The sequence below is a fragment of the Mytilus californianus genome, unplaced genomic scaffold, assembly GCF_021869535.1.
Source record: "Mytilus californianus isolate M0D057914Y unplaced genomic scaffold, xbMytCali1.0.p SCAF_60, whole genome shotgun sequence".
NCBI classification, from domain to species: domain Eukaryota; kingdom Metazoa; phylum Mollusca; class Bivalvia; order Mytilida; family Mytilidae; genus Mytilus; species Mytilus californianus.
Genome location: NW_026262713.1, coordinates 489,576 through 513,063, shown reverse-complemented (window position 1 = coordinate 513,063; position 23,488 = coordinate 489,576). Strand labels below are relative to the sequence as shown.

Sequence of the window (23,488 nt, the reverse complement as noted above, 5' to 3'; positions counted from 1 at the left end):
TATGTCTTTTCATTTGAAGAAATTTTCATACGACAACACAATTAGCAATGTTTACTGTAGTTTTATGAAGAAAACGCAACTGACAGAAAGTCGAATACCAATAATCAACTTGTTAAAAAACATCCTGTTACTCTTTTTGCCGTAAAAAATAGCAAATTCAGATGTAATTCGTCTTTGCCTGCCCTCACTTTTGATACGAAAATAACAAAACCGGTCACCATTGTTGATTGTATTTACTTCTATTGCGTACTGTCTACAAACCTCCGAAGAAGGAGCACACCCAAATAAAGAAAGATAACTCAATTTTTATTTTTTCATAATATTGAGATACCTTCTCAAGATATGTCTACATACTTCTGACTTTAGAAATTTTATGTTTAGGTCTTTTGAGTTATGGGCAAAGTTAAGAGGGTTTTGGTAGCAGGATGGGTAGGGCATACCTGCCAACCTCTGAAACCTTCAAAGAGGGAGATCTCCCCCACAGCTGAGGGGGAGATTTTGCGCGAACGACATTTTCAAGTGAAATATATGACGTGTTTATTTATTTATCTACGAAACACATATAAGAGTTTATAGATATACTTTGTTTCTTTAAATATGGTTATATCCTACAGAAGGTGTGTTGTTTGTTTCTTTCCTATTTCATCAATTTTGACATTTGAATCACTTCCAGACAACTTTCACCCCAGACACCTCTGTTATAAGAGAGCATTCATTCTGTCACAGGTGCATTTTGTGTGTGCACTTATCTATTTGACTAAAATTGGTTCAATACATATCTTATTAATTTCAATATAAACATTGAATAGAAGTATAGATTTTTTTAGTGATTTTTAAAATATAATTATTTTTTTTGTCTTAAGGCATACAAAATCTTTTAATTGCCCTTCTTTTATGATTCTTTGTTTAATTTGTATTTAGTTTATATTGTTTTATCAATTCACATTATTTTAAGAAGGGTAACTTAAAACAGGATTAAACAGGGGAAGTAACCCGAAATTTCTTTGAAGTGTTTTGCTTCAAAAGTCGTTAATTATCGTTAATTAGTACTATGTTTGACACCCAACTGTCAAGTGAAGCCATTTAATTTCACATGGTCTGTGATTTACAGGTAATTACAACCCTAATAAGTGAGACAAAAACGTAATTACTGTTGACTTGTCATTCAAGGTTAAAATATCCCAAAGGGGGAGATTCTTTAGTCCCGCGCGGGAGGGTACCGGCAAGCGGGAGATTTCCAGTTTTTCGCCATTTGAGCGGGAGTCTCCCGCTCAAAACGGGAGGGTTGGCAGGTATGGGGTAGGGTGCTTTGGTCATTATTTTCTGTATTTCATATTTTTAATACAAATTTTCACTATTCAGTAATTTGAGTAAATCTATTTTTAAAAACCCATTATTCTCTTCTCTTCATTTAATTACCCATTTTTTTCTATTCTTTATTTTTTCATTCACAAACGTTTTCTCTATTCTGTAGCATATACAGACCAGAAGCTAATTATAAGAACAGGAACATTAGTCACTGTTTGGAGACATAAAAATTCAAATAAAAACATACAATATGTTGTTTTGTGGAAAAAACAGACACTTTGTTGTAATCTTTATTGTTATATTTTAATTCTTATACAAGTCATATGAAATACTGACAACAAAAATAAAAGTACCGATGTTTTCTTTTTCATGTATATAAACCCTATGCAATAACTACCTTAGTGTAATTTAGCATGTTAAATGATGTACAGTGCATACTGAGTGCATAAGAAATTTAAATTGACATAGATTTAATTTTGGTATAAGAAATCAAGACTCCAGCTGGCATTAAAGTTGGCTCCAAGTTTTCAAAATTGGCGACAAATTATAGCAGCTGGCAATTTTTCGGGCTCCAACTTTTTTGGAGCCAAAGCAGTGCCTGCTACTGCTCACTGATGATACCTGCACCCAAATATTTCGGTTAACAGGAAGTGGTTGACTGAGTAATCTGAAAATGCATCACACAGTAAAGCTGACTTATATAAACTCTGAAACCAAATTTCAGAAATCCTTGTATTGTAGTTCCTGAGAAAAATGTGACGAAAATTTTCAACTTGGCTATCATGTGTAAAATGATGTAAGTGTTCAGTAAACAGGAAGTTGTTCCAGTGATGAATCTGAAAATGCATCACACCATATAGCTGACTAATAATAACCTGAAACCAAATTTCAGAAATCCTTGTATTGACGTTGTGCACGATGTTGGTACTTGTGAGCGTTACACAACGTTCCTTATAATAAGGCGATTTGGACAATTTCAAAGAACATTTCAAGGGTTTGAGCTTATAGTTGACGAGGTCAATTAACTGTAGTGAATTAGGTAACCAGATTTGGTTTGTCGAAAATGCATAGTATTACAAATGAAACTCAAAGTGGTCGTAAATCAATTTTTTTATATTAATATTCATTTACAGGAGTTGTCATATTAGAAAAATTTCCTTTTGCCAGCAGATCGCATGAAGGAATGAATACATTAATTTTCAAATTTACACATATTTTTGTTAATATAAATTAGGCATATGGAATTTATATTCCCTACTTTTTACATATATTAATATATACTCCTTTTGTCCAATTTCTTTCCGTTTCCTTTCATTTCTATGTTTGCTTTCTTTGTCGCAACATATCTAGGTAGTTATTCCTATTTTTCTCATTACCATATTTTTGTGGCAGTATGCATGTCCTTTGTTTGTTATAATTGTCAGCAATTGCTTTTCAGTTCTTTATTTATTCTTATTTTCTTTTATTAACAATAAAATTATACATTTTTCTTTTGACGATTTGAAACCTGTAGATAGACAACGTTCCTGAGGTAAAACAGATATGCTAAAAAACGATGATCCCGATATTTTGTTTATGTCAACTCATTTGATCAACATTTGAATTTAAGGATGTTCGCTACTGTTTCAAAATAACAAGATTATTAAAAGTCTGTACTAAAATGATAGTATACAAATAAAGGAATTAAAAAAGCAGGAAAAAATGAAGGGTCCGTGTGCTTGTTTTCAAGATAAAAGCCACTGAAAATTTGGTGGGAAATGATTCTCTCTAGATTTTTCATACTTTTAACATTGGCCGCTTTTTTTGTTTCAAAAACTATGAAAAAATAACAAGGATTTTATCAGATTTTCAAAGATGGCATTTTAAACTATATGTAATAAAATTATGAAAAGTAGGGGTTGGTGGGCAAAATTTTTTAATGGCAATACATGGATAAAACCAGAGGATTCCGAAAATCTGGCAGAAATTCAAAAACAAGAGGAGCAAACATCCTTAAACTTAAACTTTTCTTTCTCATACTTGAGTTATATTATAACTTATATTTCTTATTTTATATTCAAATTAAACTGGAAACAGATAATTTTGATATAAAATCAAAAACCCGAGCCCGACATCAATCACGTTTTGCGAATGTTGTGACAAAACGGCTCTACTTTTTGAAACGATCTAAAAATCTTGTTGCCTAACGAAAAGTGTTATACACTATATTGTTTAAAAAAGAAAAACAAAAAAACTTTTACCACCAAGTTATATTTTCTATGATCTCAACAAGGCTTATTTGATAAAAAGCCGGTTAAAACCTCAATTGTAAAGAAATATAGCGTATTTTTCGTTGGGACAAGATGGCTATACTTTTGAAGTCATGGCAATAAAAACTATACGCATGTTTTCTGGCAAAATAATATCACGAACCAGGAATCAAGTAAATAAACTTTTAAAATATCAAAAATATTTTTTCCTATCAGCATTTCCAATTTCACGATATAAATGCACAAACCCGATATATGCTTACCTTGCATATGCTTGGACATTTTTCTGACCATTTTCAACAAGAGTGCACACGCTGAAATGTCTCGCCTTCTGTACTAACCATTGATATTATGTTGATAGTCCTAAATGAAAGCTTTACTACAACTATTACATAAACTTAACATGATCCAAGAAAATGAATTCAAGGTCATATAAACCAAACGAGAAATACATGTACACCTTACAATCATTCAATACACTAAATATAGTTGACCTATTGCTTATAGTTTCTAAGAAGCAGACTTAACCAAGACAAGAGTGCACACCCTGAAATGTCTCGCCTTCTTTACTAACCATTGATATTATGTTGATAGTCCTAAATGAAAGCTTTAATACAACTATTACATAAACTTAACATGATCCAAGAAAATGAATTCAAGGTCATATAAACCAAACAAGAAATACATGTACACCTTACAATCATTCAATACACTAAATATAGTTGACCTATTGCTTATAGTTTCTAAGAAACAGACTTAACCAAGAAAACTAAACATTGACCAATGAATCGTGAAAATGAGGTCAAGGTCAGATGAACCATGCCAGGCAGACATGAACAGCTTACAATCCTTCCATACAACAAATATAGCTGAACTATTGCTTATAGTTTAAGAAAAACAGACTGAAACACATAAACTTAACACTGAGCAATGAACCGTGAAAATGAGGTCAAGGTCAAATAAAACCTGCGAGACTGACATGTACATCATAGAATATTTCCATACACCAAATAAAGTTGACTTATTGCATACATTATAAGAAATAAAACCAAAACTCAAAAACTTAACTTTGACCACTGAACCATGAAAATGAGGTCAAAGTCAGATGACACCTGCTAGTTGGACATGTACACCTTACAATCATTCCATACACCAAATATAGTAGACCTATTGCATACAGTATAAGAAAAACGGACCAAAACACAAAAACTTAACTATAACCACTGAACCATGAAAATGAGGTCAAGGTCAGATGACACCTGCTAGTTGGACATGTACACCTTACAGTCCTTCCATACACCGAATATACTAGACCTATTGCTTATAGTATCTGAGATATGGACTTGACCACCAAAACTTAACTTTGTTCACTGCATGATCCATCAAATGAGGTCGAGGTCAAGTGAAAACTGACTGACAGGCATGAGGACCTTGCAAGGTACACACATACCAAATATAGTTATCTTATTACTTATAATAAGAGAGAATTTAACATTACAAAAAATCTTAACTTTTTTTTCAAGTAGTCACGGAACCATGAAAATGAGGTCAAGGACAATGGACATGTGACTGACGGATACTTCGTAACATGAGGCATCCATATGCAAAGTATGAAGGATCCAGGTCTTCCACCTCCTAAAATATAAAGCTTTTAAGAAGTTAGCTAACGACGCCGCCGTCGGATCACTATCCCTATGTCGAGCTTTCTGCAACAAAAGTCGCAGGCTCGACAAAAACTAAACATTGACCAATGAATCGTGAAAATGAGGTCAACGTCAGATGAACCATGCCAGGCAGACATGAACAGCTTACAATCCTTCCATACAACAAATACAGTTGACCTATTGCTGATAGTTTAAGAAAAACAGACCGAAACACATAAACTAAACACTGAGCAATGAACCGTGAAAATGAGGTCAAGGTCAAATAAAACCTGTGAGACTGACATGTACATCATAAAATATTTCCATACACCAAATATAGTTGACTTATTGCATATAGTATTAGAAAAAAGACCAAAACTCAAAAATTTAACTTTGACCACTGAACCATGAAAATGAGGTCAAAGTCAGATGACACCTGCCAGTTGGACATGTACACCTTACAATCATTCCATACACCAAATATAGTAGACCTATTGCATAAAGTATAAGAAAAACAGACCAAAACACAAAAACTTAACTATAACCACTGAACCATGAAAATGAGGTCAAGGTCAGATGACACCTGCCAGTTGGACATGTACACCTTATAATCCTTCTATACACCAAATATACTAGACCTATTGCTTATAGTATCTGAGATATGGACTTGACCAGCAAAACTTAACCTTGTTCACTGATCCATGAAATGAGGTCGAGGTCAAGTGAAAACTGTCTGACGGGCATGAGGACCTTGCAAGGTACGCACATACCAAATATAGTTATCCTATTACTCATAATAAGAGAGAAATTAACATTTACAAAAAATCTCAACTTTTTTTTCAAGTAGTCACTGAACCATGAAAATGAGGTCAAGGACAATGGACATGTGACAGACGGAAACTTTGTAACATAAGGCATCTATATACAAAGTATGAAGCATCCAGGTCTTCCACCTTCTAAAATATAAAGCTTATAAGAAGTTAGCTAACGCTGCCGCCGTAGGATCACTATCCCTATGTTGAGCTTTCTGCGACCAACGTCGCAGGCTCGACAAAAATAAAATTTTACGGTTTACGGTTTCAGTGATATTGATTTTGCTGTAACACGCGAATAATAATAATAATAATAATATTCTTGTGATATTTTACAATCATCGGAGAAAAAATATGGTATGAAAGAAACGGAAATCTGATCTTTTGCACACAAAATGTAACGTTGGACATTACGTTTTTGCGTAAAAATGGGATAATTAAGTGTAAAATTTTTGGTATTTTAAATCCTGGTTCCTATTTTTCTTAATTTTCAAGTCTATTGTAATGAATTCAACCAGAAATCACTATATTTTTATCGAACTGACGAGTCTAAGTATTTATTTTTGTGATAATCTATAGAAAAAATGGAAATCGTACCAACATCGTGCGCAATGTCATTGGAGTTCCTGAGAAAAATTTGACGAAAATATTCATGGGACAGACAGACTGACAACAACAACAACAACAACAATACTTTATTATAAGAGGGTTACACAGTTAGCTATAATCTTCCTGATGACCTCATCATAAAAAATCATAAACAAAATGCAAACATATACATGGCATACATTAGTATAAAAGTCAAGTATGATAATAATGTGCAATTATACAACTTGATAAAATGTTAGGAAAAAATAAACGTGATGACATAATCAGTTTTCAATATTTTTTCAACAGGTTGATTTCAATAAATGATATGCTATTTTGTATTTGAAAGAATTAACATTTGTAATATTTCTTAACGGTATTGGCAAATTATTCCACTAGAATGGTCTAGAATGTACATAAAAGATTTTTTGAACAATTCTATTTTTGGTTTAGGGAGTATAAGGTTTCCTTGAACAGCATTTCTCAAGGGGTATGGATTTCTGTCTGAAACATAATGAAACTTGTTAATAAGATATGATGGGGCATCATTTTTGATGCACTTAAATGTCATCACAAACTTGTGATATTTTATTCTCTGTTCAACTGTCATCCAGTTTAAGTGTTTGAATAAGGGCACAGAAGATGTGAAAGGGTCTGTTTCTAGTATTAATCTAGCAGCTCTCTTTTGTAATTTTAATATCCTATTTAAACCCTCACTGCTACAACTACTCCAAACTATACAACAATAATTAATTAGTGGCAAGATATAACCATTATAGAATAATTTTCTGCAGTCTTGATTTAGAAATTTTTTAATCTTTAATAGTAGATATAGCCTAGATGAAATTTTTGAGCAGATCAAATCAATTTGGTTTGTCAATGTGAGGGATTCGGGTCAATTTTAATGCCTAAGAGACTTTCCCATATGGAAGATTGTATCACTTGATTGTTAATACTTAAACAACTCTCACTGTAATGTGGCATTGCTTTTTGCTTAGTTCCAATAATCATATATTTTGTTTTATTTTTATTGATGAACATATTGTTATCATTACTGTCACCATTCCTCAACACCATGCAAATCTTCTTGTACCTTTGACTGCCGAGTTTGATAACAACTACCAGAAAGATGTAAAGTTGAATCATCAGCATATAAATCAGTGCAACAATTTTTCATATAGATAGGAAGGTCGTTTATGTATAATATAAACAGAAGGGGCCCTAATATGGAGCCTTGGGGGACCCCATACTTGATATAAAGTTTTTCGGAATGAGCATTACCAATTTGTATACTTGTTGAGTTCTTACATTCAAATAGGATTTAAAAAAAGAAACAGCAGCATTATCAAATCCATAAATTTCAAGTTTTTTACAAAGAATATCATGATCTACTACATCAAAAGCTTTCTTAAAATCCAACAGGACTGCTAAGTTGATGTTACCGTCATTCATATCCTGTACCCATTTATCTATGATATTGATTAGGGCATTTTAGCAAGAGTGTTCTTGTCGAAAGATCTAATCTTTTTAGATAGTCATACAAATGTTTTGAAACATGCTTTTCTAAAAGTTTTGATAAAACAGGAAGTACAGAAATTGGCCTATAATTTGTTGCCATGAATTTTTCCCCAGCTTTAAAAACAGGAGTTACTCTTGCATTCTTTAGAACACTGGATAATGTACTTGTTTCTATTATTCTGTTAAAAATGTAAGTTAAAGATGAAGTTATGAAGTGAGCACTCAATTTAAAAATTTTTGGTCCTATGTTATCAGATCCGGTGGATTTATTAATGTCAAGTTTGATCATCTCATTAAATAGATCATTTATTGTGACTGGTGGAATTGAAAATTTTACTTGTTTTGACTTATATTTTTAGTAAATTTGTTTTGTATAAATTGAGTTAATTTTGCATAATCATGATTATGGATGGACGGATAGACAGAGGAAAAACAGTATACCTGCACTTTTTTAAGCAGAGGTATAAAAAATATTAGGCAGTGGGATAAAAAAAATGTATAAGCTAATTTGCAATAATTTAGTGTGTTGGTAATAAAGGACATTAATATTCCAGCAAAATGACCAGCAGAGAGAAACATGAATACCATAGAAGGAATAAAGATACATACTGTTAGTACAAGTTCCACCCTTGTTGTAATATCCACTGTTACATGCACATTTGTGATTACCAGAAACCAGTACACATGTTGACATGGCATCTTTACATTGATCTGATGGACCACCATTAATACATACTACATCAACATTTATCTCTGAAATAAAGATTACAAAGAAATCAATATCCACTTATTCTAAATGACTTTTTATATGAACTTCTTTATGTCAAATGCTGGTATTATGTTATAAGAAAACAAATTATCTAAATATCATGTTCTTCAATAAGACATATATTTGAAATTTACCACTTTAACATTCGTGATTTACAACAAATTAAAGTACAAAATGTATGGTTGTCTTCATCAATGGTAGTTGTTCAATTGTTGAACTTCAAGCAAGAAATTTGATACCTGAGGGACTTAAAATCTAACTTTTCGAAAGGTGCCAGCTTGGAGCCTTGGACCCCAAAATATTTTTGTCAGGAGCCCAGTTGTAATTTTAGGTGCCCAACCAATTTTCATACTAATAAAATAAAACTTAAATGTACTTTTTATATACTATGTAATTAGCCATTTTAGGTATTCTAATATGTAGCTTTTGACTCTGGTTAAAAGATTAGGTATGTTGATTTTGATGATATTTAAATTATTACCACCAGAGACATATTATAAGATTTGACTATACTGATTTTAGTATTTTTCCAAGCAACAGTGTCTCCCTTTAATTTGAACTTCCTGTTGTTAGTGTTGACATCTTGCAATAGGATCCCAGTTACAGGATACCAGTCCAGTACCCCAAATGAAGTCCCTCAATAAATCTACCATCTTTTAAATGGGATATTGTACTGACATGAAAATTATGTAAAGATGCTTAAATTTGTATTATATCTAAAGGGTATTCATTAAACTTTCAACTTCTGCTAAATTTTAACTCTAAAACACGATTTTGTGAAAATCTACACGAAAAAAAATTGGGTCGCTGTAAAGTGAGAAACGGAACAGAAACGAAACAGATTGAAACGAAACGAAACATGGCGAAACGAAACGAAACACAGCCTAAACAAAAAGAAACTTGGCAAAACGAAACGGAACAAAATCTGTATTTTGAGGAACGACCCAAACAAAATCTTCCTGACAAGATAGTGTTATATAATGTGTATATGTGCATAGCCAAAGATCAATTAGGACAGTTTAGAGGACCTTTTTAATCGAAGAAATCTAATTGTTTGCTTAAAAATCGTAAAAAAAAATCCTCGGTGGTATGTTTATCTTTTGGGAAAATTACGCCTCCTCCGTTCTTTACACCCTTGATCTGTCTCTGCTTTTTTACAAAAGATCTGATTTAAACACAAGATAATGTGTGCATAACTACACGATTAACGGTATATTCGAAAACACATTACATACTGGGCTTAATTTTACTGATTGCCGCACTAGAAACAATGCATTACATACCAGTTCTATTGTACTTTGTATTTTGTTTGTCAATGCTTTATAGTCCCATATGTTGTTAGGGAGCTACCATTTGATTTTTAGGGGGCTAGGATGAAATTTGAAAAAAAAGGCAGGACAGGAGTTTTGAGAAAAAAAATAGGCAGGATGAACAATTTGGCAAAAAAATAGGCAGGATGACAATTTATGTAAAAAAAGTCAGGATAAACTAATAATAAAATGCTTCGCCGAGCGCAGCCTGATACGACCGCAGAGGTTGAACCCTGAACAGTTGGTGCAAGTTTGGACACAATATTCAAGCTTGATACTGTGATCAAATTTTTGACATTATATAGGTTTCTGACACAAAATAAATGTGGTGAAAGATCTAAAAATTTGAAATGGGTTAAATAATTTGTATGAAATTTCAATTGAAGATTTCTTGCTATTGTGCAATACTGTGATATTGTGCAATACTTTGCAAAAGAAGATTTCTTGCTATTGAGCAATACTGTGCAATTGATGATTTCTTGCTATTGCCCAATACTGTGCAATTGGTGATTTCTTGCTATTGCACAATACTGTGCAATTGGATATTTCTTACTATTGCACAATACTGTGCTATTTGCGCAATACTATGAAATTGTTTGAAGATTTCTTACTATTGCACAATACTGTGCTGTTATACTGCGCTATTGCGCAATACTGTGCAAAAGAAGATTTCTTGCTATTGCACAATACTGTGCAATTGATGATTTCTTGTTATTGCGCAAGTACTGTGCAATTGGATATTTCTTACTATTGTGCAATACTGTGCAATTGAAGATTGCTTGATATTGCACAATACTGTGCAATTGAAGATTTCTTGCTATTGCGCAATACTGTGCAATTGAAGATTTCTTGCTATTGTGCAATACTGTGCAATTGAAGATTTCTTGCTATTGCACAATACTGTGCTATTGTGCAATACTGTGCTATTGCGCAATACTATGCAATTGAAGATTTCTTGCTATTGCACAGTACTGTGCTATTGCACAATACATAATATAATAATTTACACATCCTGTTTGGTGTGTATCTCCTGCAATATCAGTATTTTTTTGCTTTTATATATAAATCAGAAATAATCAATGTAAAAATGGAAAATTTTAAGGAAAAAAAACAAAAAAATTATAAAAAATAAATGGGGAATGTGTCCATGGGACACAGATGATGCCCCCGCTTGCATTCAGCAATTTTTCCATTTGTAAAGGGCATAACTCTTGAAAGGTAGAAGTGACGCCACCCAATTAAATTCAAACTTGATCTGTGTCTTGTGGTAATAATCATTGTGTATAAGTTTCATAACATTTGGTTGAGGCAAACTAAAGTTAGAGAACGGAAACAAATTTCAGGACGTACATACAGACAGACAAGGGAAAAACTTAATGCCCCCTCCCCTACGACGGGGGCATAAAAATCCCCCCCTCCAAATTTTTGAACCCCCTTTTGAGTGATTACCCCCAATCTCAATCCCAGCCTTTCCTTTGTGGTATGGTACCTTTCAGTACAATTTCAGAAAGATCCATACACTTAACACAAGTTATTGTCTGGAAACTAGAAAAATGCTTGTTTTTGGCCCCTTTTTGGCCCCTAATTCCTAAATTTTTGAGGCAATTACCCCCAAACTCAATACCAGCTTTCCATTTGTGATATGAAACCTTGTGGTACAATTTTAGAGAGATCCATACACTTACACACAAGTTATTGTCTGGAAACTAGAAAAATGCTTGTTTTTGGCCCCTTTTTGGCTCCTAATTCCTAAACTCTTGGGGCAATTATCCCCAAACTCAATCCCAGTTGGTTGACCAGCTTGCGACCTGGCGCCTCTCATGAAAGTATCTGTGACCTTTAAAATATTTAAACTGAGAAAAAACAAGCATTCTGAGAGTATTGCATGGCAATACAAAGTCCCCTACCGGGTAAAAATTCATTACATAGTCCCCTACCTGAGGTAAAAATTCATTATACTGGAACAAAATGCTAACTTATTCTATAACTTGTCATGGTGTAAACAAAAAGAAAATATCAAGTGAATATCTTCAAGCATGACTAAAAACAGTGTGGAAAACTGATTATATGAGTGAATTTTTCAAGTCCAAGGACCATAACTCTGAATAAAATTATCAGACCAAAACATAAATTTGAACTTGATCTGTAACTTGTCATGATAAAACTATATACCAATTATCAATCAATATCTTCAAGCATGAAGAAAAAAAGTGTGGAAAACACTCTAACATTAGATATGATTAATAGTTCTCTTAAATTATACATGATGTAATACAATGTATATCTATTTTCAAATTATAATCAAATATAATTAATAGTTCCAAATATTTTTCTTTCATTTGTCACAAACTAATTTAGATTTGTAACTTATCTATAAAATGTCAACAACTTTTATCTATACACAATGAAATGTAATGAAATATATACCTTAATAAAAATAGATTATTATCTAATTAAAGGATTTCACTTCATAAAAAAAATTTATATAAATATCATTCAGAAAATTAGTTTATACAAAATAACATACACTTCAAACAATTTACCAAAGAATGTCTTTAAAAAAATGAGTTATCTCCCTTTGTACAGAAATATGGTTTAACATACAAAATGTAGTACTCTAACATTAGATATGGACCATGATAACTCTGGACTAAATCATCAGACCGGAACAAAATTCGAACTTGATCTATAACTTGTCATCATAAAACTATTTACCAATTATCAAATCAATATCTTCAAGAACGAAGAAAAAATGTGTGGAAAACTGATTTGCCGGACTGACGGATGGACAGACGGACGGACGGACGGACAGATGGACGGAGTGCAAACCTAAAGTTTAGTTTGCTTAAAAGTTACCTGGTGACCCAAGGCAATTTTTAATGGTGACCTTGTGACCTAAGGTGGGTTTCCTACTGGAGCACCTTTTTCTCATTTTTTCATACTATATTGTATGTACGACTCTTCAGTTTCTACTCTTTTAATTTAAACTAAACCAAGACCATGCAAATACATTTTATTATACTTCACGTTAAAATGCCAGATTTTGATTGGCTAATACGAGGGAGTTAATTTACTCTATCTCATGGCTGTGAGGGAGACATTTCTTTTGAATGGCACTCTCTCGTGCAGACCAATAAGAAATCGACAATTTAAAGGACAATGAATTGAACTGACATGGAAGTACCGGTACACCACTAATTCATGGCCCCATTGCTTTCTATGTTAAATTCCCCAATTTCAAGCAGGCACAGCTCTTTTGTTTCAAGTTCAAATAAAGTGACAATCATTGCATGTCAAAGCAACACTTTATGGTGCCTTGTACTGAAAAAGTCAACATACCTTTAATGGCATATAAAGAAGAACTGGTTCCCGGAACTTCAGATATACCAAAACAGGTACTTCAGATCTGACAAACAGGCAAATGTACCCTCTTTTTTAAATTTCATGCAATTTTTTTATTTTTCAAAATTATAAGTCAAACAGTGTTCTACAATGATCACCAGTCGTTCAGCTTTCATTTGATACCAAAATTACCTAAATATTCTACATACTTTGAAAGTTACACCCATGCGTAAGAACTATTTTGTGTTAAATATGTACCCCGGTACTACTTTCTGGTATGTGCTTTCTGGCCGGGCCCGAAATTAGTGGTGTTACACCTATAATAGAAACCAACCTTGCTGTATTGACTTCAACATTACTTTATTTCATTCTATGATCTATTTCAAGCAATAAAAAACATATAAGGCTTTAGTCCAAACAATATTTTATTGATTTAAAGCTCAAATTGGACTGGTAGTAACATATGGGTTATGCAAAGAAAACTGCATATGGATATTACCAATGGCCAATATGATTTTTTTATTCTCAATATCATGCTTCTAATTGTTAATTTCTACTAGGAAAGCAATGTGCTTACCAATAGTCATATTTTTATCAGAGGTTGTTCATATAATAAAAATATATTAGTTCAGACCTAAGACATAATTAAGAATATTGTCCCCCCTTTTTTCTTCAAATTGGAAAAGGGACATTTTTGGTATAAACCATACTTCTGTGGTACAACATAGCTAGATTATTTAGAGCAATTTATATATCCCTCAGCTGGATAACTTGCTAAACTGGTTCAAAATTTCATGTTCAGTGAGATTTTTGAATTCTTATATGAGTATATACCAATTGCCTAGATTGTAAAAGACTACCATAAGAAAACCAATAAAACTTGAAAAATCATAGGATTATTTGACCAGGAGCTTTTTTTTTACCATAAACAAGTCATAATATACATGTTTTACTGATTTCAATCCCAAATAATGTAAAAATAAGAATTTGGAGTCAAGTCTTAACTGCATGCATGTTGTATGACCATAAAAGGCTAAAGTACCTTATTGTGTCAATTTAAGAGCTGAAATTTCCCATAAACAGAATTGTTCATAAAAAAAAGTTGATTACACATGATTACTGCATGACATCAAATATGACCAATTTTCATTGGAATATTTACAACTTATAAAAATTAAATTTCTGATGATTCTCTGTAATAGGAAGTACACCACTAATTCATGGCCCCATTGCTTTCTATGTTAAATTCCCCAATTTCAAGCAGGCACAGCTCTTTTGTTTCAAGTTCAAATAAAGTGACAATCATTGCATGTCAAAGAAACACTTTATGGTGCCTTGTACTGAAAAAATCAACATACCTTTAATGGCATATAAGAAAGAACTGGTTCCCGGAACTTCAGATATACCAAAACAGGTACTTCAGATCTGACAAACATGCAAAATGTACCCTCTTTTTAAAATTTCATGCAATTTTTTTATTTTTCAAAATCATAAGTCAAACAGTGTTCTACAATGATCACCAGTCATTCAGCTTTCATTTGATACCATTGAATCATAATTTCCTGTCAATATGCACATCTACATAGTATGTCCTTATTATCTACACAGTTTCATGAAATTCTGTTGTGTGGTTTGAGAGGAGTTGCGATGACAAAAGGTTGCAGTAGTATATTGGGCAAATAAGTTAAAAGGGGCGTAACTCCTGGAAAAAAATAGAAATGTATTTCCTGTCGATATGCACATCTATGTAGTATGTCCTTATTATCTGAAAAGGTTTCATGAAATTCTGTTGTGTGGTTTGAGAGGAGTTGCGATGACAAAAGGTTGCAGTAGTACATTAAAGTAAATAAGTTCAAAGGGGCGTAACTCCTGGAAATAAAATTGAATCCTAATTTCCTGTCGATATGCACATCTACGTAGTATGTCCTTATTATCTGAAAAGGTTTCATGAAATACTGTTGTGTGGTTTGAGAGGAGTTGCGATGACAAACTGTTGCAGTAGTACATTAAAGTAAATAAGTTCAAAGGGGCGTAACTCCTAGAAAAATAATTGAATCGTAATTTCCTGTCGATATGCACATCTACGTAGTATGTCCTTATTATCTGAAAAGGTTTCATGAAATTCTGTTGTGTGGTTTGAGAGGAGTTGTGATGACAAAAGGTTGCAGTAGTATATTGGGCAAATAAGTTCAAAGAGGCGTAACTCCTGGAAAAAAATTGAACCGTATTTCCTGTCGATATGCACATCTACGTAGTATGTCCTTATTATCTGAAAAGGTTTCATGAAATTCTGTTGTGTGGTTTGAGAGGAGTTGTGATGACAAAAGGTTGCAGTAGTATATTGGGCAAATAAGTTCAAAGAGGCGTAACTCCTGGAAAAAAATTGAACCGTATTTCCTGTCGATATGCACATCTACGTAGTATGTCCTTATTATCTGAAAAGGTTTCATGAAATTCTGTTGTGTGGTTTGAGAGGAGTTGCGATGACAAAAGGTTGCAGTAGTACATTAAAGTAAATAAGTTCAAAGGGGCGTAACTCCTGGAAAAAAAATTGAATCCTAATTTCCTGTCGATATGCACATCTACGTAGTATGTCCTTATTATCTGAAAAGGTTTCATGAAATTCTGTTGTGTGGTTTGAGAGGAGTTGTGATGACAAAAGGTTGCAGTAGTATATTGGGCAAATAAGTTCAAAGAGGCGTAACTCCTGGAAAAAAATTGAACCGTATTTCCTGTCGATATGCACATCTACGTAGTATGTCCTTATTATCTGAAAAGGTTTCATGAAATTCTGTTGTGTGGTTTGAGAGGAGTTGCGATGACAAAAGGTTGCAGTAGTACATTAAAGTAAATAAGTTCAAAGGGGCGTAACTCCTGGAAAAAAAATTGAATCCTAATTTCCTGTCGATATGCACATCTACGTAGTATGTCCTTATTATCTGAAAAGGTTTCATGAAATTCTGTTGTGTGGTTTGAGAGGAGTTGTGATGACAAAAGGTTGCAGTAGTATATTGGGCAAATAAGTTCAAAGAGGCGTAACTCCTGGAAAAAAATTGAACCGTATTTCCTGTCGATATGCACATCTACGTAGTATGTCCTTATTATCTGAAAAGGTTTCATGAAATTCTGTTGTGTGGTTTGAGAGGAGTTGTGATGACAAAAGGTTGCAGTAGTATATTGGGCAAATAAGTTCAAAGAGGCGTAACTCCTGGAAAAAAATTGAACCGTATTTCCTGTCGATATGCACATCTACGTAGTATGTCCTTATTATCTGAAAAGGTTTCATGAAATTCTGTTGTGTGGTTTGAGAGGAGTTGCGATGACAAAAGGTTGCAGTAGTACATTAAAGTAAATAAGTTCAAAGGGGCGTAACTCCTGGAAAAAAAATTGAATCCTAATTTCCTGTCGATATGCACATCTACGTAGTATGTCCTTATTATCTGAAAAGGTTTCATAAAATACTGTTGTGTGGTTTGAGAGGAGTTGCGATGACAAACTGTTGCAGTAGTACATTAAGGTAAATAAGTTCAAAGGGGCGTAACTCCTAGAAAAATAATTGAATCGTAATTTCCTGTAGATATGCACAACGACATAGTATGTCCTTATTATCTAAAAAGGTTTCGTGAAATTCTGTTGTGTGGTTTGAGAGGAGTTGCGATGACAAGAAACAGGACTGACGGACGGACTGACGGACGGACAGACTGACAGACAGACGTTTGGCCAGACGGACGGACAGACAGATGGACGGGTCAAAAACATTAAACCGTCCGCAACTCGTTGCGTGGGGTATAATTACCTAAATATTCTACATATTTTGAAAGTTACACCCATGCGTAGGAACTATTTTGTGTTAAATATGTACTACTTTCTGGTATGTGCTTTCTGGCCGGGCCCGAATTAGTGATGTTACACCACATCTAGTAATTAAAGACCATGCTTTAGTTCTACGTTTTGGCTCAGAACTTAAAATAAATTAAAAAAAAACATCTTTCTTCCCTTCTGTTTTTTTTTCTAATACCTGTAACTTTGTTATGTACGTGACGTCATAGTAAAAAACTTTGATTAAAATTTGAACTGAAAAAGACAATTACCGGTATGATAGAACTTTCAATATAATAAATTTAATAACACATAGCTGAGAGGGTAATAGAGCAGATTGGTACCCCTCGAAAAGGCATTGTCAACCTTGGCTTCGTCTCGGTTGACAATATTTTCTTGGGGTAACAATCTGCTCTATTACCTTCTCAGCTATGTGTTATTCATATAGTGTTTTGTTGTTTGCCATTTATCTTGACAGACACATGTTACTATCTTGTATCTACCACATTTTCAAAAGAGAACCTACGAAGTAGGTACAGCATCTCCATAAAGTTGAAGTCGATGATACCTGTTGCAAGTAGTTTAAAAGGTTAATATGAATTGAACTTGTAACGAGATTATGTCTTGCTTGCTTTGCCACAAAATAAAAACAACACAAAGCCTTAATATTTGAACAGGCTCTGTAGCATAGCTGGTGCACCTAAGCCTCATATTCAACAAAAACCTGTTCCTTTTCTGAAATCGGACTCAGACTTCTTTTAATCTGAGTTTTACTGTCCGTATTGCTGTGTGTTTGTTTATTTTACATTGGCTAGAAGTATAGGGGAGGGCCGAGATCTCACAAAACATGAGCAACCCCGCCGCATTTTTGTGCCTGTCCCAAGTCAGAAGCCTCTGGCCTTTGTTAGTCTTGTATTTTTTTTATTTTAGTTTATTTATATGTTTTGGAGTTTAGTATGACGTCCATTTCCACCGAACTTAAGTACACATTTTTATTTAGGGGCGAGCTAAAGCCCAGGCTCCGGTCGCAGGATTTTTTCGCTGTGTTGAGGACCTATTGGTGGCCTTTGGCTGTTTTCTGCTCTTTGGTCAGGTTGTTGTCTCTTTGACATGTTCCCCATTTCTATTCTCAATTTTATATTTATCTTACATTGATTATTTGGTTGATATCTACTACATATAAGGATCGATTAAACAATGTATAAACTTTGGTCAAAATTGGATGCAGAACTATTATGACTATAGCACTATTGTGAACTAATAAAAAGAGATGTGGGGTTATGTCAATGACTGATAGGAACCTAAGTTTGTTATTGTGCTAGATAGAAATAATCCTGTCACTTAACACATCACCTGAACATTTCGTGTGTTCAAGCCATTGCGAAGAACAAAGTTTGGTTTGACTAGGAATAAAGGAAAGATTGTGCCTCTAAAAACGTAAGCCAAAGACATATATCTACATATTTTCACAGTCTGGTATATACACTCTAGAAGGGACTTTTCAAGACCAAATCATTATCAATGAATAATTTTACGCATTATGTGCAATATTGAAGACCCTATTGTGGCGTTGCCTTTTATAGCTAGCGTTATTATAGATTTAAGTGCTTTTCATGCATTGGTTTTTATTCATAAAATTGAGAATAGAATCAGTATGTTTAGTTTTTTCATCTATTGGTTGATGTTAAAAGGAGGAGACCTCAGATCTCAACACTAGTGTAGCCCCGCTACATAAGCATTTGCATGTTCAAAGCCCAAAACCTCGTCAGTGGTTGTCCTACAACAACGTAATATCTTAATTGATTTTTGTTATGTACAGAATTTAGTGTTGACAGCAGAAGTAGTTTCTGTTCGATTTATCATCAACTATTATAGACTCTTAGTAGTTTGGAGCTTGACACATACCTATTGTTGAAGAAGTCTTTTTGGTTGTTTTTACTGTAGGGATGCTGTCGGCTTGATATATACCCCACACCTCCTTTTGATCTTAGTCTTGAATGTGTAAATGATGGACATTGATGGCAAGTATTGGCAATAACTGATATACCTTTTAGTCAGAGTGAGGAGCTCACAAAGGCTTGCCCCATCTAAAAACACAGAGATATTATACCAAATTCCCCTGCCATCATAGGAACTGGATATCTTGGAAATATTCAAATCTTTGATTTGATCATACTTTCATTTTATTGAAACATTGCAATAGTTTCCAGTGTAGTCTGTAAAAAACTAGACTACCATGAGCGGCCGGGTTTGTTATTATACATGAATAAAAACTGCATCCACCGGACTTAGGGTTAAAAAGAGAATGTATAAATTATCGAATATGAATGATATCCAGGAAGGAGGGTGGAGGTAAAAGCATTAAATCCTTACTAAAATGTCACATTGAATTTGAAGTTGTGACATCTTTTGTGCTAAATACACGAGGATATAAACTCAAATTGAAATAAATACTCAATTTTAAACAATTGATTGCACACTGCATTAAAGCTGTTTTTTTTGCATATTTTTGCATTTTATTTAATCTTGTGCCGTTACACAACCATCTTATAGAAAAATATTTTAATCCCGCCATATCTTTTAAAATGTGTCTTTCCCAAGTCAAGAGCCTGTAATTCAGTGGTTGTGTTTGGTTGCTGTCTGTCATATTTCACGGGTTATCTTGTATGGCTAAGTCATAAATCAGTAAATTGGTTTTCAAGTTTAAATTGTTTCACATTTGTAATGTCTGGTGCTTTAATTATCGACTAGACAGTTTGGGTTTTGCTAATTTTTGATTGCCTTACGGTGACCTATCGTTGCTTACATTCACTTAGACTCTAATGAACAGTTTTCTCATTAGCAATCATACCACATCTCAGGCATTATTATAGAAATAAAATAAATATTTCCAATCTACTCATTTTATGTCCCCTTTCCCCCTAAAATAACGTTTAAAATTTACGGGTTTTCCTTCCAACCTTCTCTGTCAAATGCTTTCAGTGAGCTGCAGTGGCGGATCCAGGGGGAGGGGGGTCCCGGGGTTGGAACTCCCCTTTTTTTTTGGACGATCAATATATTTCAATGGGGAAATATAGTTAGAACCTCCCCTTTTATCCTGGGTAAGGTACCCCCTTTTAAAAATGGCTGGATCAGCGCCTGAGCTGACGTTCCAGTTGAAAAATCAAATGGATAAAACATATAAGCTGATTATGCTCTCCTTTAAATGACTCTTTGATCTATTATTGGCGGCGGAGTTAAAGGTAAAATAAATTGCTTCTCCGAGCCCCTTTTTGGCCCCTAATTCCTAAACTGTTGGGACCATAACCCCTAAAATCAATCCCAACCTTCCTTTTGTGGTCATAAACCTTGTGTTTAAATTTCATAGATTTCTATTTACTTATACTAAAGTTATTGTACAAAAACCAAATGTCTTCGGATGACGCAGACGATGACGACGATGACATGATACCAATATATGACCGCAAAATTTTTTGCAGTAGTATAAAAACCTTGGAATTCACGCTTCAATATTCTTTGATGTGTTCTAAAAAAATTTGGAAAGAAGTAACCATTTGGAACACCAAAAACATTACATGCAATAGACTATTTTCATATTACCGACTTTTGACTCCGGATTATATAATTTGTCGACTGGTTACCTTGGACATCATGGTACTCGGTCAAGTATAGGCAGCCAAAATAAGAAAAATCAAACATATAATTGGAGTAACTTGAGGGGAAAGTTTACTGTTTTCAGATGATTTTGTAGTGAAAAAAAAATATTAACCAGGTAATTTTCCCCAAAAATTGTACCAATTGAAAGCTTGGTTTAACTTCTTTAGCTTGCTCTTACCTGACTTGGTACCATGATGTCCAAGGTAACCAGTCGACAAATTATATAATCCGGAGTCAAAAGTCGGTAATATGAAAATAGTCTATTGTCTAATTTACAAAATATATGATAAGGACATCAACTGTCAAAGCTAGGCATTCACTATTTTTAAAAATCAGTTCCTCAAAATACAGATTTTGTTCCGTTTCGTTGTGTTTCGTTTCTCAATTTACATGTTTTGTTTCATTTCACCGTGTTTCGTTTTGTTTTGCTGCGTTTCGTTTCATTTCGTTTCGCCATGTTTCCATGTTTCGTTTCATTTTGCTCTGTTCTGTTTCCCACTTTACAGGGACCCCAAAAAATTATTGTTCCCGATTTCGAACTGTTCCCAAGGGAAGACAATTGTAATCAGCCAATCAAAGTCCGTGTTTCTCATGATCAAATAAATAAGCCAATCAAAATCGTTTTCTCTCATGATTATTTGGACATGCTTAATTTTGAACTTGTTTGGATTCCTCTGTGTGTTTGTCAGAATTGTAAAATTGTGAATACGACAGGTGAATTTTCATCTGCAAGAAGGTTCTTACACAGATTTAGAAGAAAAACATGGCTGATTGACAAAATTTAATGATGTAGTACTACCATTTATAAACATAATAAATAGTAGCTTACTGTTACATATCATACACTACAGTGTTGTCATTCTTGTAATTAAATTACAAAATATTTAAGGTACAATGTACGATGCTTTATTTTTCACAAGGACCGTATAAATGTCCTTCTTTGTACATAATTTTAAATTGGAAAAGTCAACAATCATTAAATATTCTTACACAAAAGATATATCCTGGTATTCTAGCTACATGTTCATCTTTTCTACTGATAAACTTACTAAGATCATGCAAATAAAAAGAAGATATACTGTATAAAAAAAACCATAACATATGGCTTTTTTCTAGAGCACAAAACAGTACATGCAAAAAACGCCACAAAGAATAGTAACCTTTGAAAAGTGTTGTCCCACACTAAAAACCCCATGGGGATTTTCAAAAGTTGGCAGGTATGATTTAAGTAAAAGGGGAAATAATTGGGTCCCCATTCCGGCTTTTTCTATGAATCCTTAAATGCTATTTCAAATCCAAGCTATTCTCAGATAGTGTTGATCAAAATACTATTCAACTACTTTTTATTGAAGATAAGACAGCAAACTAGATATTTCGATAATTATTTAAGAGATTTTGTGTTTCGTTTTTTCATTGAAGTTTTTTTGTAAATAGAGAATCGTGGACACAGTCTTGTAATGACTTCCTAGACAACTGCAAGGCATCTCTGAAGTAATGCAGATTCAATTAAAGAACCTTAGTGAGCGCGCTCACATACCCCACATCCCCACATTGTCACTGGCGAAATAAAATAACAGTAAGAAAAAAAAATTGTATAAGAAAAAAAAATTTAATCATAATTTCCTGTCGATATGCACATCTACGTAGTATGTCCTTATTATCTACAAAGTTTCATGAAATTCTGTTGTGTGGTTTCGGAGGAGTTGCGATGACAAACTGTTGCAGTAGTATATTGAAGCAAACAAGTTCAAAGGGGCATAACTCCTAGAAAAAATTGAATCGTAATTTCCTGTCGATATGCACATTTGCATAGTATGTCCTTATTATCTGAAAAGGTTTCATGAAATTCTGTTGTGTGGTTTGAGAGGAGTTGCAATGACAAAAGGTTGCAGTAGTATATTGGGCAAATAAGTTCAAAGGGGCGTAACTCCTGGGAAAAAAATTGATTCGTAAATTCCTGTCGATATGCATATCTACATAGTATGTCCTTATTATCTGAAAAGGTTTCATGAAATTCTGTTGTGTGGTTTGAAAGGAGTTGCGATGACAAGAAACAGGACTGACGGACTGACGGACAGACAAACGGACAGACGGACGGACGGGTCAAAAACATTATACCCTCGCAAAAAATTTGCATGGGGTATAATAATTAATCGTAGAAGCTTCTAAAGAGAGATAAGAGCATGTGTTAAGAGAAGGGGTATATGTCAAATCGTGACTTTGAATCGAAAAATTACTTGAATTAGTTGTCTGACCGACTTTTGATTATTAAAAGAAACTATCAGCTGGTTTCCAGAAATTCTCTCTTTTTTAATAAATTTTCCCCCTTTGATCAACAATTAGGTATCCGTTTGGGGACAGTTTTATATTGCAGGGGAAAGGATCAAAATGGATTTCATTGCAAAATATTATACAGTCGTCAGATGCATATGGTTAATAAGGATGATAAAATATATTTGCCAAGCCGATAATA

At 33.6% G+C, this 23,488-nt stretch overlaps 1 protein-coding gene and 1 long non-coding RNA gene across 6 annotated transcripts in view; one reads left to right on the top strand and one right to left on the bottom strand.

Annotated features, from left to right (window-relative positions):
* Positions 1–8,292: 8,292 nt before the first annotated feature.
* The window catches only part of LOC127707245 (protein kinase C-binding protein NELL2-like), a 29,342-nt gene continuing 14,146 nt past the window's right edge, over positions 8,293–23,488 (bottom strand). Inside the window, exons 6-7 of the mRNA XM_052211796.1 lie at positions 8,728–8,871; positions 8,293–8,297 (exon numbers count right to left, since the gene is read on the bottom strand). Coding sequence (XP_052067756.1) covers positions 8,293–8,297; positions 8,728–8,871 — 149 coding nt within the window. The remainder of the gene's footprint in view (positions 8,298–8,727; positions 8,872–23,488) is intronic.
* LOC127707257 (uncharacterized) lies at positions 15,090–23,085 on the top strand. 5 transcript variants are annotated; one of them, XR_007984732.1, is made up of 5 exons: positions 15,090–15,196; positions 15,867–16,032; positions 16,202–16,367; positions 16,703–16,987; positions 23,019–23,085. It is a non-coding gene; the product is annotated as an uncharacterized LOC127707257 (long non-coding RNA). The 5 variants fall into 5 exon arrangements; XR_007984730.1 differs by lacking the exon at positions 15,090–15,196 and adding an exon at positions 15,272–15,362; XR_007984731.1 differs by lacking the exons at positions 15,090–15,196; positions 23,019–23,085 and adding exons at positions 15,272–15,362; positions 22,851–22,911.